The sequence below is a fragment of the Apodemus sylvaticus genome, chromosome 11 (assembly GCF_947179515.1).
Source record: "Apodemus sylvaticus chromosome 11, mApoSyl1.1, whole genome shotgun sequence".
Taxonomy (NCBI): Eukaryota; Metazoa; Chordata; class Mammalia; order Rodentia; family Muridae; genus Apodemus; species Apodemus sylvaticus.
Window position 1 is genome coordinate 5,372,024 of NC_067482.1, and position 20,403 is coordinate 5,392,426.

At 42.2% G+C, this 20,403-nt stretch overlaps 1 protein-coding gene across 1 annotated transcript; it reads right to left on the reverse strand.

The window, feature by feature from the left end:
- Positions 1-546: 546 nt before the first annotated feature.
- Positions 547-18,681, reverse strand: LOC127696256 (guanylate-binding protein 6-like). The gene is made up of 10 exons (XM_052198824.1): positions 18,481-18,681; positions 16,767-16,894; positions 14,235-14,344; positions 13,853-14,049; positions 11,298-11,543; positions 10,213-10,493; positions 9,340-9,546; positions 7,824-7,926; positions 1,646-1,839; positions 547-744 (listed from the first exon to the last, which is right to left on the reverse strand). The coding sequence occupies exons 1-10, from the start codon at positions 18,662-18,664 to the stop codon at positions 547-549; spliced, it is 1,848 nt and encodes a 615-aa protein (XP_052054784.1). The 5' UTR covers positions 18,665-18,681.
- Positions 18,682-20,403: the final 1,722 nt, after the last annotated feature.

Here is a 20,403-nt window from a genome sequence, read left to right on the forward strand (position 1 = left end):
TAATAAAGGGTTTGTTGTGGTGGATGTATCATAATGATACTGGAGAATGCATTCTGAGAGAAGTCAAGGCTGGAGAATCCATTCTGAGAGAAGTCAAGGCTGGCTGGTTGCATGGCATCCACAGTCTAGAAGCCACAAATGATAGGGCTGGTTTGTTTCATCTTTCTACTGTGTCTTCAGTCCACAGGAATGGTGCTGCCCACACGTAGGATGGGTTCCCTAGCATATTAACCTGAGATAATCCCCCACAAGCTAGGTTACTGGTCCTCATAGGAGTGCGGAAAACCTTGTCTCCTAGCCGATTTTATATCCAGTCAAATTGGCCAACAGTAATAGCGTATAATGACTAATTGCATAGCTTCCATAGGAATGGTTTCAAAATCTGTTCTCTAAAGATAAGCATTGTCTGTGCAGACATGAATAAGATGTTCTATCTCATGTGGGCGGGACACAGGTGCCCTCTAATCAGCACTTTTATCTTTAAATTTTGCTGAATGAAAATGGAAAAGAGGCAGCTTCAAAATTCACCAAAGTGTATATCAGAGTCTATTTTGTCCTCAGGAGCACTGCTGCAGCTATGGAAAGAAGTGTACCAAGTCCTATAGTAACTCCTTTTGCGATTTGTTCCACAGTGGAAGGACTATTTTGTTTCATATCCTCGATGTTCTGTCTCAGTCGCTGTATCTCTTTATTCTTTTTTTCAGCTTTCTTCTTAAATCCTTCCTCAAGGAAAGCCTTTTGATCCTAAAACAGTGAACATGACAGAGAAGTAAATATTGTCAAGTCCCAATATTGTACAACTTAAAATTTCAAAACTTTGGCAAGCGGTCCTTAGTGTTTTCCTATAAACTTTCCCTTATCATGAAGAAGATGCCCCAAAGTTAGACCTACACATTATGAGGAAGCAGAGTTGAAACTTTACTAATCTTGATCCACCATGTTTGTTTCAGCTGGGATGCTAGCAGAGTTGTGAAGATGTGCTTACGCTCATGCCCACAAAAAATGCCACCAGCCTGATCACACAAAGCTCAACCCATGGAGACAGTGTGACAACTCTAACATGCAGATGGTGGCAAATCACTGGATTAAGAAGCTGATTACCATTTCACTTGCAGAGGGACAATGGGGATCCCTCCAATGTCATGTGCTTCTTCAAGCAGGCTGTCTACGCTAGAGACAGCTGCAGAAGCTGCAGAGCTGCTGGTTCACTGTGCCTTTCAGACTGGACATTTCTTTCAGTTTAATATCAACTTAGATCTTCCTAGGGAGGCTGGAGTGGGGAGGATGGGATTGTGGAGGGCAGTCAGGTGCCTGATAATCGGGACAACCCAGACCAGTTCCTGGCATTGGTGCACTGCCTGGTTGGGAAGCTTGTTTACTGAGCCCTCATAAGATCACGTTTAAATATCCAGAGTGTCTATGCCAAAGCACTGTAGTCATTAAAACCCTGAAGGAGCAACAGAAAACCTGATGTATCCAGAGTTTACATAAAGAGCAAAATTGAAAGACTTCATAAAAAATAACAAATGGGGGGGAGGAACTCCTTAGCAATAATATATTATGATGGTGTTTCTCTCCTGACCTGGCTGACAACTTTCTCCCACAGCCTGGGTACGAGAACCACCAGGAGGATGAGAAGTTTTACCTGCAGCTGCTTCTTCAGCATCATGTTAAGGTCTTTGGTGAGCTGCTCTCTTGCCTGCTCCAGCTTCTTTCTTATTTGTTCTAGGTTTTCCTTAAGACTTTTCTCCTGAGCCTCCATCAACTGCTGCTGCTCCTTCTGCTTCTGTCTTAGCAGCTCCAGCTCCTTCTCAGCTGCCTCCTTCTGGGCTCGCTCCTCTGCCCAGGACGATTCAGGGAGAGAAGAAAGTGAGGGTCAAGTAAAATGTCAACATTCCAGAACCCAGAGAGCAATTCTAATCTGAAAGGAAGCATAGGAATCCAGACTCCACCCTGGTCCGCACCTGGAGCATGTTTCTGAGGCTGATGGAGAAGACCCTGCCCATGTGACTGAAGCAGAGCCAGGACTGCCTGTGGCTTCCAGAGTGGACATCCACAGAAACATGGAAAGCTGCTGATCAGTTTTGGAGAAGGTCCCATCACATGCTGAGAAGAAGGTATATTCTTTTGATTTAGGATGAAATGTTCTATACATATCTGTTAAAACCATTTAGTCCATAACTTCTGTTAGTTTCACTGTGACTCTGCTTAGATTGTTTCCCTGATCTGTCCATTGATGAGAGTGGGGTGTTAAAGTCCCCCACAACTATTGTGTGACATACAATGTAAGCTTTGAGCTTTAGTGAAGTTTTTTGTTTGTTTGTTTGTTTGTTTGTTTGTTTTTATGAACATGGGTACTCTTGCATTTGGAGCATAGATGTTCAGAATTGAGAATTCTTCTTAGTAGATTTTTTCCTTTGATGAGTATGAAGTGTCCTTCTTTATCGTTTTTGATGACTTTTAATTGAGAGTGGATTTTTTTGATATTAAAATGGCTACTCCAGCTTGCTTCCTAGGACCATTTGCTTGCTAAATTGTTTTCCAGCCCTTTACTCTGAGGTAACATTTATCTTTGACACTGAAGTGTGTTTTCTGTATGCAGCAAAATGCTGGATACTGTGTATCCAGTCTGTTAGTCTATGTCTTTTTATTGGGGAATTGAGTCCATTGATGTTAAGAGATATTACAGAACAGTGATTTCTGCTTTCTCATATTTTTAATGTTATTTTTATGTTTGTGTGGTTATCTACTTTGGGATTTGTTGAAAGAAGATTAATTTCTTGCTTTTTCTAGGGAGTAGTTTCCTTCTTTGAGTTGGAGTTTTCCATCTATTACCCTTAGTAAGGCTGGATTTGTGGAAAGATATTGTGTAAATTTGGTTTTGTCATGGAATATCTTGGTTCCTCCATCTATGGTGATTGAGAATTTTGCTGGGTATAGTAGTCTGGGCTGGCATTTGTGTTCTCTTAGGGTCTGTATGAGATCTGCCCAGGATCTTCTAGTTTTCATAATCTCTGGTGAGACGATTTAATGGTGGTGGTTTAATTCTGATAGGCCTGCCTTTATATGTTACTTGACCTTTTCCCCTTACTGCTTTTAATATTCTTTCTTTGTTTAGTGCATTTGGTGTTTTGATTATTGTGATATAAGGAATTTCCTTTCTGGCCCAGTCTATTTGGAGTTCTGTAGGCTTCTTGTATGTTCATGGGCATCTCTTTCTTTAGGTTAGGGAAGGTTTCTTCTATAATTTTGGTGAAGATATTTAGTGCCCCTTTAAGTTGGGAATCTTCTCCCTCTTCTATGCCTATTATCCTTAGGTTCTGTCTTCTCATTGTGACCTGGATTTTCTAGATGTTTTTTCTTAGGAGCTCTTTTGCTTTTTGCATTTTCTTTGACTGTTGTGTCAGTGTTTCCTATGGAATCTTCTGAACCTGAGTTTCTCTCTTTTGTCCCTTCTATTATGTTGGTAATGCTTGCATCTATGACTTCTGATTTCTTTCCTAGGTTTTCTGTCTCCAGGGTTGTTTCCCTTTGAGATTTCTTTATTGTTTTTTTTTTTTTTCATTTTTATATCCTGGATGGTTTTGCTCAATTCCTTCACCTGTTTGGCTGTGTTTTCCTATAAATCTTTAAGGGAATTTTGTGTTTCCTCTTTAAGGACTTCTACCTGTTTACTTGTGTTCTCTTATTTTTTAAAGGGAGTTATTTATATCCTTCTTAAAGTCCTCTATCATCATCAAGAGAAATGATTTTAGATCTGAGTCTTGCTTTTTTGGTGTGATGGTGTATCCAGAACTTGCTATGGTAGGAAAAAGGGTTCTGATGATGCCAGGTAACCTTGGTTTCTGTTGCTTATATTCTTATGCTTGTCTATCACCATCTGGTTATCTCTACCTGCCCTCCATGTATCTGACTGGAGCCTGTCCTTTTAATCTGGGTTGTGTCAGAATTCCTCAGACTTCAGCTGTCTCTGTGATCCTGTGAGTCCTGGGATCCTGGGTGTGTCAGAGCTACTGGGAGTCAAGATGCCTCTGGGATCCTGAGATCCTGGTGTAACCAAACTCCTGAGATCCTGTGAACCTATGATCCTGGACATGTTACAGGGCCTGGGAGTCAAGACCTTCCTCTGGGTGTTGGGGGACTGGGTGTTGAGCTAGCACCCAAGGTCTGATCAGGGCACTGGCTCATAGGAAAGAACCCAAGCTACTAGCAGGGCAGGGTTTCTGGATCCCTGGATCCCGCTGGTCCCAGTTACTCCCAGTGTTGGGACAGATGTTGTGCATGTGGCATCAGCTCATGGTACGTTCTCCAAAATTAACCATATAATCAGTCACAAGACAGACCTCAATAGATATAAGAAGATTGAAATAATCATATGCCTCCTATCAGATCACTACAGATTAAGGCTGGTCTTCAATAGCAAAAAAACAACAGAAAACCTACATGCACATGGAATCTGAACAACAGTCTACTCAATGATAACTTGGTCAAGCTAGAAATAAAGAAAGAAATCAAAGACTTTTTAGAATTTAATGAAAATGAAGGCACAACATACCTGGACTTATGGGACACAATGAAAGCAGTGCTAAGAGGAAAACTCATAGCCCTGAGTGCCTCCAAAAGAAACTGGAGAGAGCATAGAACAGCACTCCTGAAAACTCTAGAACAAAAAGAAGCAAATACACCCAAGAGGAGTCGAAGGCAGGATATAATCAAACTCAAGGCTGAAATCAACCAAGTAGACACAAAATGAACTATAGAAAAAAAAAATCAACAAAACCATTTTCTCTGGTTCTTTGAGAAAATCAACAAGATAGATAAACCATTAGCCACACTAACCAGAGGTAAAAGAGACAATATCCAGATTAACAAAATCATAAATAAAAAGGGAAAAATAACAATAGGAACTGAGGAAATTCAAAAAATCATCAGATCCTACGACAGAAGCCTGTACTCAACACAACTGGAAAATCTGGATGAAATGGACAATTTCCTAGACTGATACCAAATACCAAAGTTAAATCAGGATCAGATAAACTATCTAAATGGTCCTATAACCCCTAAACAAATAAAAGTGGTCATTGACAGTATCCCAACCAAAAAAGAAAACCACAGAACCAGATGGTTTTAGTTCAGAATTCTATCAGACATTCAAAGAAGACCTAACACCAATACCCTTCAAACTATTCCACAATTTAGGAACATAAGGAACACTACCCAACTCATTCTATGAAGCCACCATTACCCTGATACCTAAACCACACAAAGACCCAACAAATAAAGAGAACTTCAGTCAAATTTCCCTTATAAATATCAATGCAAAAAAATACTCAATAAAATTCTTGCCAACCGAATCCAAGAACACATCATAATGATCATTCACCATGATCAAGAAGGCTTCATCCCAGGGATACAGGGATGGCTCAATATATGGAAATCTATCAATGTAATCCACTACATAAATAAACCCAAAGGGAAAAAAAAACACATGATCATTTCACTGGATGCTGAAAAAGCATTTGACAAAATTCAGCATCTCTTCATGTTAAAAGTCTTGGATAGATCAGGAATTCAAGGCCTATTCTTAAATATAGTAAAAGCAATATACAGCAAACCAATAGCCAACATCAAACTAAATGGAGAGAAACATGAAGCAACCCCACTAAAATCAGGGATGAGAAAAGGCTGCCCTCTCTCTCCATATCTATTCAATATAGTGCTTGAAGTTCTAGCTAGAGCAATTAGAAAACAAAAGGAGGCCAAAGGTATACAAATTGGAAAGGAAGAAGTCAAAGTATTACTATTTGCAGATGATAAGATAGTATACTTAAGTGACCACAAAAACTCCACCAAAAAACTCCTAAAGCTGATAAACAATTTCAGCAAATTGGCCTCATATAAAATTAACTCAAACAAATCAGTAGCTTTTCTATATTCAAAGGATAAGGAGGCTGAGAAAGAAATTATGGAAATGACACACTCCACAACAGTCACAAAAAAATAAAAAGTATTTTGGTATGACTCTAAACAAACAAGTGTTTGTTGTGTATGTGTATGACAAAAACTTCAAGTCTCTGAAGAAAGAAATCAAAGAAGACCTCAGAAGATAGAAAGATCTCCCATACTCATGGATTGGCAGGATGACTATACTAAAAATGGTCATCTTGCTGAAAGCAATCTACAGATTCAATGCAATCCCCATCAAAATTCCAACTGAATTCTTCACAGATTTAGAAAGAACAATTTTTAAATTCATCTGGAATAACAAAATATCCAGGATAGGTAAAAGTATTCTTAACAATAAAAAAATTAGCATCCTAGACCTCAAGCTATACTACAGAACAATAGTGATAAAAACTGCATGGTATTTGTATAATGACAGGCAGGTGGATCAATGGAATAGAATTGAAAACCCAGAAATGAACCCATACATCTATGGTCACTTGATCTTTGAAAAGGAGCTAAAACCATCCAATGGAAAAAAACATAGTGTTTTCAAAAAATGGTGTTGGTCCAACTGGTGGTTAGCATGCAGAAGAATGCAAACTGCTCTGGAATCCAGTTTGGTTGTTCCTCAGAAAATTGGGCATAGTACTACTGGAGGACACAGCTATACCACTCCTGATATGCCCAGAAGATTCACCAACATGTTATAAGGACACCTGCTCCATTGTGTTCATAGCAGCCTTATTTATAATAGCCAGAGGTTGGAAAGAACCCAAATATTCCTCAACAGAGGAATGGATACAGAAAATATGGTACATTTACACAATAGAATGCTGCTCAGTATAAAAAGAATGACGTCAGGACATTATTAGGCAAATGGATGGAATTAGAAAATATCCTGATTGAGGTAACCCAGTCACAAAAGAACACACACAGTATGCACTCACTGATAAGTGGATATTAGCCCAGATGCACAGGATACCCAAGATACAATTAAGAGACCAAACAAAGCTCAAGAAGAGGGAATATCAAAGTATGGATACCTTGGTCCATCTTAGAAGGGGGAACAAAATACACATGGGAGGAGATAGACAGACAAAGTATGGAGCAAAGGCTGAAGGAAAGACCATCCAGAGACTGCCCCACCTGGGGATCCATCCCATATACAGTCACCAAACCCAAACACTATTGTGGATGCCAACAAATGCTTGCTGACAGGAGTCTGATATACCTGTCTCCTAAGAGGTTCTGTCAGTATCTAACAAATACAGAGGTTGGTGCTCCTAGCCAACCATTGGACTCAGCACAAGTTCCCCAATGGAGGATCTAGAGAAAGAATTCAAGGAGCTGAAGGAGCTTGCAGCCCCATAGAAGAAACAACAGTATGAACCACCACCCAGTAAACCCGGAGCTCCCAGGGACTAAACCACCAACATTGCCGAACCCATACCTCCAGCTGCACATGTAGCAGAGGATGGCCTTGTTTGGCATCAAAGGGATGAAAGGCCCTTGGTCCTTGTGAAGGCTTGATGCCCCAGGACAGGGGAATTCTAAGGCAGGGAAGCAGGAGTAGGTGGGTTTGAGCAGGGGGAGGGGAGATGGGATAGGGTGTTTTTGGAGGGGAAACCAGGAAAGGGATAACATTTGAAATGTAATAAAGAAAGTCTATAATAAACAATCAAAAAGGAGAAAAAACTCAAAATAAATCTTAGTAACAACATAAATAAATAAATAAATAAATAAATAAATAAATAAATAAATAAATAAATAAATAGAAAGAAAGCTGCTGATCTTGGCATGGGTTTACTGTGGCTTCTATCAGGAAGCCATTGTAGGAATCTGACCTCTTCTGAGAGCCAGGAGACATGTTCCTGTACCTGCAATGGCCTTCTCCCCAGCAGTGAGGGCTGTATCTGCCTGCAGGATGGAACTCTCAATGATGGTCTGTGACTGCAGAAAGCTCTGGAAGACTTCGCTTGCCTGCAGGAGCAAGAGGGAGCAAAGAACCCTGATAAATCCTGAGAGAGTACCTTTGAGACTCAACAGAGTCCTCACTGTGCCTCACTGTTAAAGGCCATAGTGAAGCCTGCAGCTGGCCCCAGCTCTTCAGTGGTCTGGGATACTCCCTGACCTGTGGCTCCCTCCAGTGACCTCTGCTAGAGACGCCTGCCTCTGCTCAGATGCAGCCTGACTGTGTCATGTGTAGCTGTGCATGCTACAACCTATGGTGCCTTCTGATATTGTATCTCACTGTGAAATACTGCATGATTGCATGGGTGCTGCTTCCTTCTGCTCTTGCTAGGTATATTCACAGGCAAGTCACTTTAGCTGACTGGACCTTGTGGTAGAGATGTGTAACTGTCTACAGTTGGGCATTGCTCAGAGTGTTTAAATAACTAAAGAAAGGTCTAAAGAAAGTACTTACAATGGTATCACTGGCAAGAACAGAGTAATATTCACTTACTACTCCATAGGTAGACCATCCTGACAGACTTATAAAGTTATCACTCAGAATGCTTTATATGAATATTTCTAAATATAGTATGAATTTAGAATTCACACTAAATAGCAGCCAGTTTGCACCAAGCATAGTCCTGGTAAAGCACTTGCCTTGCATTGCAAAGCACTGGTTTTTGTCACCACCAACAACATAAAGCTAAAGGTGCCAGGCTATCTTCATGTTTTCCTATTCCTCATAAGCAGTGTTGTGTTCCTGTTTATGCCAGGCCCTTCCCTCTGCTCCTGAGCCCCCTGCTCCTCATCTTCATCCCCCTCCCCTGCTCACTGCTTCCCGCTTTCACCGCATTCGCCTGCTCTGTGGCTCTTGGTCAGCTACAGAACCCTTTGTCTTGGCTTCATTCTTCTCTAGCCTGCCTGTCCTTTTTTATTTCCAGCCTCCCTTTCAGGTAAGCAGTTCTTTGTGGCTGATGGACAGCTATAGCTACAGTGCTCCATGCTGTTCACCTTCACCCCGTCCCCAAGCTCCCTGCTCCTCACCTTCACCCCATCCCCGTGCTCCCTGCTCCTCACCTTCACCCCATTCCCATGCTCCCTGCTCCTCACCTTCACCCCATTCCCATGCTCCCTGCTCCTCACCTTCACCCCATTCCCGTGCTCCCTGCTCCTCATCTTCACCCCATTTCCAGGCTCCTTCCTTCTCACCTTCACCCCATTCCCAGGCTCCCTCCTCCTCACCTTCACCCCATCCCCGTGCTCCCTACTCCTCACCTTCACCCCATGCCCAGGCTCCCTCCTCTTCACCTTCACCCCATCCCCGTGCTCCCTACTCCTCACCTTCACCCCATGCCCAGGCTCCCTCCTCCTCACCTTCACCCCATTCCCAGGCTCCCTCCTCCTCACCTTCACCCCATCCCCATGCTCCCTGCTCCTCACCTTCACCCCTTTCCGGGGAATCTGCCAGTAGTCGTGCTCAAGCTTCTCCCTCATGTCCATGTAGAGCCTGTGTCCCCCAGGAACAGACAATGATGTGATATTTTCCATAAAATCCTTTGAAAGCCGATCCAGTTCTTCCTTGCAGTATTTATCCGAAGCCTCTTCATTCTTCAACAGGGAAATCCCTTTCTTCTCATCTATTAATTCCTACAAGGGAAGTGTACAGAGATCTGACACAATTGAAGGAATAGAAGGGATAAAATTCTAAGAAATGTCATATAAGAACAAACCTATTTCCCATGAGAAAGCATTACAGTGTAATAAGACCTCAAGGGAATGTGAAGTGCTAAAACATGAATTCAGATGCCCAAAAGGCTGTGGAAGACCACACTAAACGTTCTTGTGGTCCCTGGTCCTCTAGATCTTCTGTCAATAGATGGAACTGCATCCTACCATCTCTGGTTCCTTGTGGGTTTCACATTCTGAAATTCTATATTCAAGGACACAATGATATAGCAAGAAACAATAGAAGAATGGTAGGCTATAGTGAGACTCCAGGAGAAATGGTGTCTTAGGAACAGAAGAATATAGCAAGTTCAAGGATGCACTATAGATGTCCTGGGCAGGATCACAATCCACAAACATTAACTGGGTGAAGGATTTAGGACACTTTAAACTCATTATTCTATCTGTTAGACATTACTAGACTGAAATTTTGGGAAGTGAACATGCAATTTTCCATAACTATAGTCATCATGATACTCTGAAGCACATATCTCTGAATAATAAATGCACCTATGGCCAATGGAGGCTCATCAACTCTACAGTCTTGAAGGGGTAGAGCCATGACAGTTAATGACATCAACAGATTACCACCAGCCTCCTCAAGAACTGCTGATTTTCGTCCTTGAAGGAGTGCTCCAGGAAGACAGCAATGGCTTCCTTCTCACAGGCTGTGTGCACATCCAGCAACTCCTGGAGCGTGTCTGTGGGAAGCCTCAGTCGCTGAGCCATCTGCTCACTGTAGTGGTCGGCTGCCTTCTGCACAGCTGCTGAGTTCTCACACTGGGCCAGAGTTGTCACCGCATCATCCAGACAAGGCACCGCTCCACTGTTGATGGCACCCACGTAGGTTGTCACCAGAGTCCCCAGACCTTTGTGAAGCAGGAGTTTTAAGGGATAAATAAGAGGTTTATAAGTAAATGGGATCCAAAATTTAAGACTATATTTCTAAATCTCTTACAACTAAACATGTGCACTCATTAACACACACATGCACACACACACATACACACACATGCATACACACATGCACACAAGCACACACACAACCTCCTTCAGCAAGCTATCAGTTTCTTATTCCTATTGTCACTTTATTTCTTTGCTTTTCTATTTCAGAATGTTAAAACAATTTAATATCCATCTTCACCTAAAAAATTCAACTGTCTATGAAAATATAATTTTGCATTTAAAACTTTAAAGGAAAACAAATGCATGAAAGAAAGTTATATCACATTATTTCTGTGGCTAATTCTAAAAAGTATAAGTTTGTTTAAATACTAGTATTTATATTGGAACTATTTAAATTTCCTAATTACATTTCACATTGTCATTCCAAAATGTACCATACAAGACAACCCCTTTAAAAATGGAAGGTATCAATCAGCTTTAGTGGTTTAAACATTAATTCTGTAACAGATTACATAGCTTTTCACTGGCGATTTTACTATCAGCTGAGAATTTTATACATGTATGCTGCAACCATAGATACTAATGATGTAGTCTGCATTTTTAAAGAAGAATTTCTAATCTACGGTTGTAAAATATATACATTTTAGAGTAGGGAACCATGCATACTACCACTGGATATATAATTTAAAAAAACATACATGCTAGTAAGTTCAACATATACTACTCTAGACTGAAGTGTGATTTAGAACCAAAAAACAAAAACTCACGATTCCCTGTGACCTTAATTCCCTCTCTGAGGGTCTTGATCTTGGCATAAGTGAAGATGTAAGAAACAAAAGCTTTTGTTCCCTCCCAAAACTTAGGATCCAGTTGGTCTTCTGAGACAGTCTCAAGTTTTTGTAAGAGTTCTTTGTCATGCGTTGGCCGGTCAAAGACAAAACACTTCCGCTTAGGAAAGAAACATCTGATGCATTCCCTGGGCAAATTGGATGCTTGGATTCTGGGATGGTCTCCTAGTGTCAGAGCAAACACAAAACAACAGGAGTCAGCACAGAGGACAGTGAAGGAGGCTCTGGTTTTTGCAAAATGTTCTACACTTACAGGATTCTCTACCATAGCATCAACACTTCTTTGCATGTCAAAAGTATAGCAAGTTTGTACTTGGTAGAAGTCTAATGAAATATTTCAGGACTTCAGTGGAGAAGCATATTACTGAAACCCACAGACCTGAACATGGCGTCAAGCATACTGTAGCTGTGTGTCCTGGTGACTGAATGACAAGAGGCTAAAGGTGATTCCTGGCCTAATCACTCCTTGTAGAAAAAGACAAACTTGTAGAAAAAGACAAGTTTTTGTTTTGTGGGGCCAAAAACAAGAGTCACAAATAAAGGGTAATCAAGTATTAGAAATAGCAACATTGGCAAATCTAAGATCAATTCCATGGTTACTGAAGGAGAACTACTTTGAGGCTAAATGGAACTCATTTTTGTAAATGTCAAATATACTCTCATAGTAAGTAAAAGTGAAGAGGGAAGGAGAGGCTATGGAAACACAAAAGATAGGTAAGTCTAGAGAGCTAGTGTGTAACATTAAGACAGAACTTCATAAAACTGCACATGTATGTGGTGTGTGTGTGTGTGTGTGTGTGTGTGTGTGTGTGTGTGTGTGGTGTATGTCTGCTTGTGTTTGGGTGGGTGTGGAAAGAGTACTCTTCAGTCACTCTCCACCTTATTGGTGAAGGGTCTCTCAGGTGAAGTGGTATTCTCCAATGCAACAAGTCTTGCTACCCAGCATGCTCTAGAGCTTTCCTGTGTCCTCAGCCTTTGCACTGGATGGAAGGTACACTATCATACCCACTCAGGGTTGAAGTAATTCTGGAGATCTCACCTCCAGTCCTCATACTTGGGTGACAGTGCTTTAAGCACCAAGTCACCTCCCAGCCCATATAGTTGGGATTTTCCCTGCATCAATTTTAGCTGTACATGAAAGTAGGCAATGTGAGGTAGTAGATGTATCCTCTGCTCTCCTGAGTAACTGTTGCCTTAGTACCTACATGTGTTCTATAGAGTCTCCAGTTACAAAGCTCAAGTTCATCAAGGAAGTTTTTTCTGAAAATTGTATACAGTGCTGTTAATGCTTTTCATCAAAAATTATAAGAGGATCTCCAGGAGTTTGAGGCTATCATGGTCTGCATAGGGTATTCCAAGATAGCAGAGTCTACACTGTGAGACCTTGTCTTCCAAAATAAGAGAGAGAGAGAGAGAGAGAGACAGAGACAGAGACAGAGACAGTGACAGAGAAGAGAAATAGGGAGGAGGGAGGAAGGAAGGAAGGGAAAACTAATATGTTGTGGCATGCATCTTTAATCTGGATACATAGGAGGCAGAGGCAGAAGATATGCTGTGAGCTCCAGGCCAGCCTATCTGGTCTACACAGCAATTACAAACCAGCTAGGGATACCAGTGACAACTTGTTTAAAATTAAACAATAGTTGAAGATCATATGTAAATTGTAAGACTGTGCCTACTTTAGAAATGCTCCAAGTTGAATGACTGCACTGGCTTCATGGACTGCCCTCTCCCTACTACATGCCCAGTGTGTAGAGAAAGCAGACAGAAAATGAGAGCCCGGAGCGTTTCAGAACTGGTAAAACTCACAAGGCTCCATCAGCTTCACACTCGGCTGACAGTGCCAATGCAAATAGTTTCCAGACCATGAATATAATTGACCCTGACACTGCAACATGAATAAAAGTAGGTAGTTATAACTGTCAAATAGACTCGGGGAAAACTATGATGACTATGGAGAAGGCATAACCTGAGAAAACACATCTGACACAGCTGTGTTGGTAGACAACATAATCAAGCCAGCATTAAAAACCTATGTTCCTCCCTAAGAAGAATTATGTATAACTCCTTAAATTTTTTTAACTTTGGCAACACGCAATAAATTCATGAATAATGATTAAGTAGCCAATGGTTTCTGAAGGGAAGGCAGACACAAAAACACACAATACAAACATCTGGACTTAGGGAAGTTTAGATGCATTGACTCTAGATGCTAAAGTACAAACTGAAAAGAATGTCACCTTGAATAACTTTGCTGTGCTCTAGGCACTTCTCTTCCCAAGTGAAATTAAACTTCCCAGATATTATCAGCCAATTGCCTATCAGCACTTCTGTACACCTTCATCCCATTGGGAATAGAGAAGGACTCCACAGAGAATGGGAGCCACACAGCAGATGACACTCCTCCCCAGCCTCCCCACACCATCCCTCCCACCCTAGTCCTTCCACCCCAGCCTTCCCACCCCTCCATGTACCTGAGATCAGCTTCAGGGCATTCTCTAGATACTCATCACTTGTGACTTTTTCCCCATTTAACTTCAGCTCCAGCATGAAATCCCGAACAGTCCACACAAAGTCTGGAAAGAAACTCACAAACTCTGTGGAATTCTTTATTCCATCAGGATTTGAGGAAGACTTTGCTCTGATCAGCTCAGTGAGTTCTGTGACATAACTGGCACTTGGCTAAGGAAAAGGCACTTCATGCACACACTCTCATGATTCTCTTGCTAAAATAAGTCATCCTAAATACTATGCTCTGCCCCAACAAAAGCCACATAGTGACAGGGCAGGGCAGGGACTCCATATTCATTCCAGAGCACTCAGTGACACATGGTGGCTCAGTTCCCGGAAGGATACTACAGCTGCTCCAGGGCCTGGTGGTTGATGGTGTGCATGCTGTTGTAGATGAAGGTGCTGCTCAGAAGCACACTGAGGGCAAAGATCCAGGAGTCATTCTTGGGATCACCCTGGAAGACACATGAAGGCAGAGAGCTGAGGGGAGCACACATCAGAAGGGACTTGTTATGGTCCTGTGGCCTTGCTTCTCTGAGGGCCAAGGGAGGTGTACAAGCCCTTTACCCGGTTAAAGAAAGAATTTAAGGTCAGTCTGGAGGTCCTATTTCTATGCATAACTAATGGTTAATCTTCATTGTTGACTTGATGGAATTTTACATAAATCTCTGGGCATTTCTCTGAGTGGTTATCTAGATGATGTAGCATGGGGAGACCTATCCTAAAGATGAGTGGTGCTGTTCCATTGGCTGGGTCTCAAGCTGAGGGGAAAGGAGGAAGAGAACTGAACACAGCTTTCGTTCCTCTGCTTCACAGTTGCTGAGGAGATGTGACCAAATGCCTCATGTTCCTGCTGGTTGCCTTGAAGGGCTGTGGTAGAATCTCTTAATAAGCATCACCTGTCAATAAAAAAGCCTACAGCCAATGAGCTGAGGCAGGAAATAGGAGGTGGGACATCCAGCAGTGAGAGAGATTCTGGGGAATAGTCAAGGGATTTGCCTGGAAATCTGAGGAGGAAATGTTTGTCCCAGAATGCTGAGGAGTCAGATGGAGACAAAGGTGAGACCAGTCATGTAACTGAATGCAGGTTAGAATAACAGGGATAATAAATTAAGAACGAGTTAGACAATGAACTGAGGCTTGTGACCTAAGAATTTATTAATAAGTAATTAGTCTCAGACTTCTTATTTCTGGGAATTAAGTGGCCAGGAGAAAAAACTTGGATTATTTTATATAGGCTACATCTCTAAAATACAACACCAGCCCTTTCTCCTTTAAATTGTTGTTTTTCGTGGTGGTGGTGGTTCTTTTTCAGCTCTCAAGGTCTAAACCACCAATCAAAGAGTGCACATGGAGGGACCCATGGATTCAGCTGCATGTGTAGCAGAGGATGGCCTTGTCTGACTTCAAAGGGAAGAGAGGCCCTTGGTCCTGTGAATGCTCAATGCCCCAGTGAAGGAGAATGCCAGGGCAGTGAGGTGGGTATGGGTGGGTGGGGTAGCATGCTCATAGAAGCATGGGGAGGGGTAATGGGATAGGGAATTTGCAGAGGGGAAATTGGGAAGGGGGATAACATTTGAAATGGAAATAAAGAAAATAACCAATAATAAATAAATAAATACATACATACATACATACATACATGCATACATACATACATAAGAATTTCCAGCATGCCCCGCATGGACTATTGATAAATTTTACCATTTTTTTAAAAAAAATGTAAATTTGAGGGTGGTTCAGATGTCCCAGTGGTAAGAATATTTGCTGCTCTTCCAAATGACTGAAGTTTGTTTCCCAGCCTCTATGACAGGCAGCTTCTAATTTTCTGACCTCCAAGGACGTCTGTATTAACATGCTTAAACCACAGGCAGACACACATACTACCAATAATAAAAACAAAAACAGAGTCGGGCGGTGGTGGCGCACACCTATAATCCCATCACTCTGGGAGGCAGAGTCAGGCTGATTTCTGAGTTCCAGGTCAGCCTGGTCTACTGAGTGAGTTCTAGGACAGCCAGGGCTTTACAGAGAAACCCTGTCTCGGAAAAAACAAACAAACAAACAAACAAACAAACAAAAAACAAAAATAGTCTTTCAAAAATAAAAACATAACTCCTTAACCCAAACCCCAAAATGTACCCTCGGTATTTCAGGTATTTCTGACCTGTCAAAAGCCATTCTTCTTCCACTGAGATGGACAGATGCCACCACCTTCTCAGCAAAATGCCCGTACACCTAACTGCTCCTAGAACAAGTGACACTGTGTTGCCTGGGTCACCTTTCAAAACAGAAGACCTTGATCCTCTAGCTTTGAGTACTGGCAGGTAACTGCACCCACAAGCCAGCCCTGTGAATGACAAAGGCTTCCAGGGAAGACTTGCAGGAATAGAGAGGCACCAGGGATGGAGACCCAGCATCCCTGACCCAACACAGAAGCTCAGAAGTTCCAGCCCCAGCTCTCCTTCTGGAGACTGACAGATCAGAGGCTGGCCCATGATAGCTCCAGCCTGTCTCTGCACTGATTCTTTCCAGTTACTGGACTATATCAGAGTACACACAGGTAGGATTCTCAACAAAACTAGGAAGGATCTTGGAAGGAAGAACCTTTATTTTGTTCGCTAAAATCTAACTACTATGCCTGGAACCCAGGAATTTTAACTGTTGAGTAAAACTTCTATCAAACTCAGTCAAACCACTGGCCCAAATGACAAGGAATAGAAGCAAGTATTGCCTATTAGGATACACGTAACCTTCTCAGAGTGAAGTCTAAACAGAGCCCTCTTTATCTCAGCTGTTGCAATTCAGTGAGAATTCACAGATAGATCATAGGTAGATGACAAGGGGTCAGAAGGGCTAGCCTGAACCTCATCGTACCTTTTCCACATCCCCCAGGCCCTCAGTGTCCAGGAGGACCAGGGTGTGCTCTGGCTTGGTGGGGTGTGGCACACACCACATCCAGATGCCCTTGGTCTGAGACTGCACAGTGGAGCCCACAGGGAAGCCTGAAGGGAAGAGAAGAGGATTAAAGTCAGGATGTGAATGTCTTGCTCAGGTAGCCTTGTGTGCTAAACCCTCAGTGCCCAGCTGCCAGCATTACTGTGACGGATTCTGAAGGCCTTGGGAGTTGAAGCCTAGTGGAGGATGCAGGTAAATAGAGTTGGGTTTTGAAGGTTATAACTCGGCCTCCAGTCCCTTCCTCAGTCTCTGCATCCCTCTTCCCCGCAGCCGGTCCCAAGATCAATGAACCCAGAACTGTGGAGTAAAATCTAAGTCAAGATAATTTCTTCTTCATTGAGGTTTCTTCTAGGGTGTTTTGGTCACAGCCTCAAAAAAAAAAAAAAAAAAAAAAAAAAAAGTAAAAAGGGGCTATGGCCTAGAGGAGTGGATGGAAGCAACAGAATGGAGAGGGTGTTTGAGTCCCTCAGCACTTGAAATGGTGCCCATCTCCCCCTCAAGAAAGCCTTTCTTTATAGGTCATCCATTTCAAGCTATAGGGAACATTTAATATGAGAACGGAGCCACACAAAGGCTCCAGATGGAAACAAAGAGGCGTCCACAAGGCAGAAAACAAGGAACTCTCTGGAAACTGCACTGAGCGTGTTTGGAGCAGCTATGGTTGTACACACCTGCAATCCCTATAGGCAGGAGACACACACCGGAGGATTGTGGGTAGTTTGAGAGCCACTAGGATCCCATAGCTAGAGCCAGGCCATCCAACAAGACAGTCTCAAACAAACAAACAATACAAAAAACAGTAACAAAAGACAAACAAAAATAAAACACACAAACGAACAACAACAACAAAACCACAAAGGCATTTTTTACAAATGGTGGGGAAATGGCATGGGCTCCAAGACAGACACATGACAAAAAGAAAAAGAAAAAGGAAATAGTTAAGATAGTTTTTGCATTCACAATGATTAAAGACAGAAGTGTGCAGCTATAAGAGGACATAAAGTCCTTTTTAAAGATTTTTCAAGACTTATTTATTTCTAAATAAATGATCCTTAAGATTTACATATTTCATTTTATGAATATGAGAATTCTGCCTGCATGGATGTAAGCACACTGTGCACATGCCTGGTGCCCATTGAAGCCAAAAAACAAGCATCAGATCCTCTCAGGCTTGAGTTAATAAAAAGTTTCACTCACCATGTGGGTGTGCAGACCAAAACCTTGCCTGCATGACCAAGCAGAACTCTTACCCACTGGACCATCTCTCCAGCTCTGCCTATCAGAGATTTTTAAAGTCTTAAGTATTCAAAGACTTTTCTATCCTGATGGAAATATCATATCATGAAAGGAGAACCTGCTATATGAGACAGGGGACTGAGGCGCAGGATTCCATTGTTTAGGGCGTCAGAAAAGACCCCATCTTAAGCACTCATTGGAGAGACTTTCTTTAACAGAATGGAAAGGAAAAACACAGGAAAGATTATTGGGGAGGAGTAACTAAGGGATGTAATTTAGCGTGAGAGGGCAGCTTTGCTGAAAGGAGTTTCACTGTCCTTTGTCATAATTGGGAATAAGAATTAAGGAAATGTCAAAGACAGCAAAACCTTTGGCTGGTACCCAGCGTGCCACCTACCATGATTCTGTCCCGCCAGACAGTTCATCAAATAGGACTTCCCTGTACGGTACAATCCAACAATAGCCACGACCACCACTGGCTGAGAAATCCTGTCCAGAATCTCTATGGCTTTCGGGTTCACTGTCAGCCGTTCATTGTGGTTTTCCACAAGACAAATGGGAGCCGTTTGTGCTTGGGTCATTGCAAGCTGCCAACCTAGGTGAATCTACAAAAAGAGAAAGAGTGTAAGTCATTCTCTGCCTCACAGACACCCAATGGCTTAGTGGCTAGGACAGGTGGGTGACCTTTCTAGGTTTCCTGTTGGCAACTCAACTCTAGCCTCACATGGCAGTGTGTAGCCTTGTATCTGCAGTACAGAGGGCCTCTTTCCCTTTCTACATTACTCTTCAAAGTTCTAAAGAAGCTTTGGTAATACATAGGCTGCTCTCATCTATAAAGTTTTAATTTAATGTAATAAAATCCAAACAACAGTGGACTTCATCAAGGTCACTATATGCAATATGCTAAACCCTGTGATGAACATCTTTAGTATGTGACCTCGAAAAATTTGGAAGTATTTACATGTTACAGATTATTGCACCCGTGCTGCAGATGAGAAAAGCAAGCTTACAGAACCTTAACAACCCAGCAAAATGGCAGACTGGTGGGCTCTAAGCCCTTGGTATCTCTATGAATAGATTTTAAAATGGCTGAAAATATGTAGAAACTTTGGATAATACTTTGGGCTAACATACATATTATTTGAAATTGCTTGCTTAGTTTGGCTGATGTTTGCAGTTGAAGCACAAATGAGGTTATTTTAAGAGCTACTTGGTTTTGATGCCCAATAATTCTTTCAGACCTGGTGTTCATTATAATGTGGATTTGACAAAACACTGAACAAGTGCCAATCAAACCACAAGGCATCACTTCATACCAACCAAGACAGCTACTGCACAAAGCAAAAACAAATAAATGTGACCCAGGATTTAAACAACTCAAGCATAAGTTCTCTACAGCGGAGAACATAGAATATAACCTCATGGAAACAGTCCTGGCTTCTGATAAAATGAATAGTGACATTTGATCTAGCAGCTTTTTTTTAATTACATATAACACACAAACAAAACTGCAAATAAGGACTTGGATGAACCTTTGAGCTGTAATGATCATAACAGCTGTGTTCACAATACAATGTGATAACAGACCAGTTTCCCACCAACAGATCACCAACAGATGTGTACATTAACACAGTCTGACAGCACACACAATGGAATAGTATTCAGCCAGAGAAAGGAATAAAATTAACTATTATACACTACCTCATAGACTTTCATAGACTTAAGGCTGTAGAGAACTGTACTGGGGTGTCATGCCACCTGTCAGGAACTCGACTTTGATCAAGGTGAAGTTTCTCTCCCAGCCTTCAAGCTGGGGTTCCCGTGCTAGCCAGGATCCTGCTCCACCTAGGGTGGAGCTCTCAGAGTGAAGGTGAAGTTCATTGTTCCTCCAGGTGTATGAATTCCTGAATTAAGGAGGTGACCCACCCAGCTGCCTGAGCAGTGGAGCCAACGCCCAGTGAACAGCCAGACCAGATCCCCGGAATACACCCCGGAGTTTGGGGAAGAGGGACTCTCCCCAAAACCTTACATTGTCAGACCCCAATTAAATTTTGGGCCTCGATCAGCAATTGGGTTGTCCTGGCCTTTGTTCTTTTTCTTTTTCGCTGTCTCCCCATCTATCCCCAGCTTCCTTTCCACGTTATACACTTGAACCTGGTGGCAACATAAGGCCAGCCACAGACCCCTGCAGACCAGACAACACATAACCTGCCTCCCTGCCCTTCCCTCAGTCCCCGATGAGCAGGAGGACATTATGTCAAGGAAGGAGAATGTGCAGAATCAGAGAAGTTTGATACAGGTGACGTCACTTAATTCCAGA

Coding starts and splice junctions, on each gene's coding strand:
- LOC127696256 (XM_052198824.1), bottom strand. CDS start 18,664: ATGACCCAAGCACAAACGGCTCCCATTTGTCTTGTGGAAAACCACAAT. Junction 14,345..16,766: donor GCCTGGGGGATGTGGAAAAG/GTACGATGAGGT, acceptor TGTGTCTTCCAG/GGTGATCCCAAGAATGACTC. Junction 745..1,645: donor TGCTGAAGAAGCAGCTGCAG/GTAAAACTTCTC, acceptor TCACTGTTTTAG/GATCAAAAGGCTTTCCTTGA.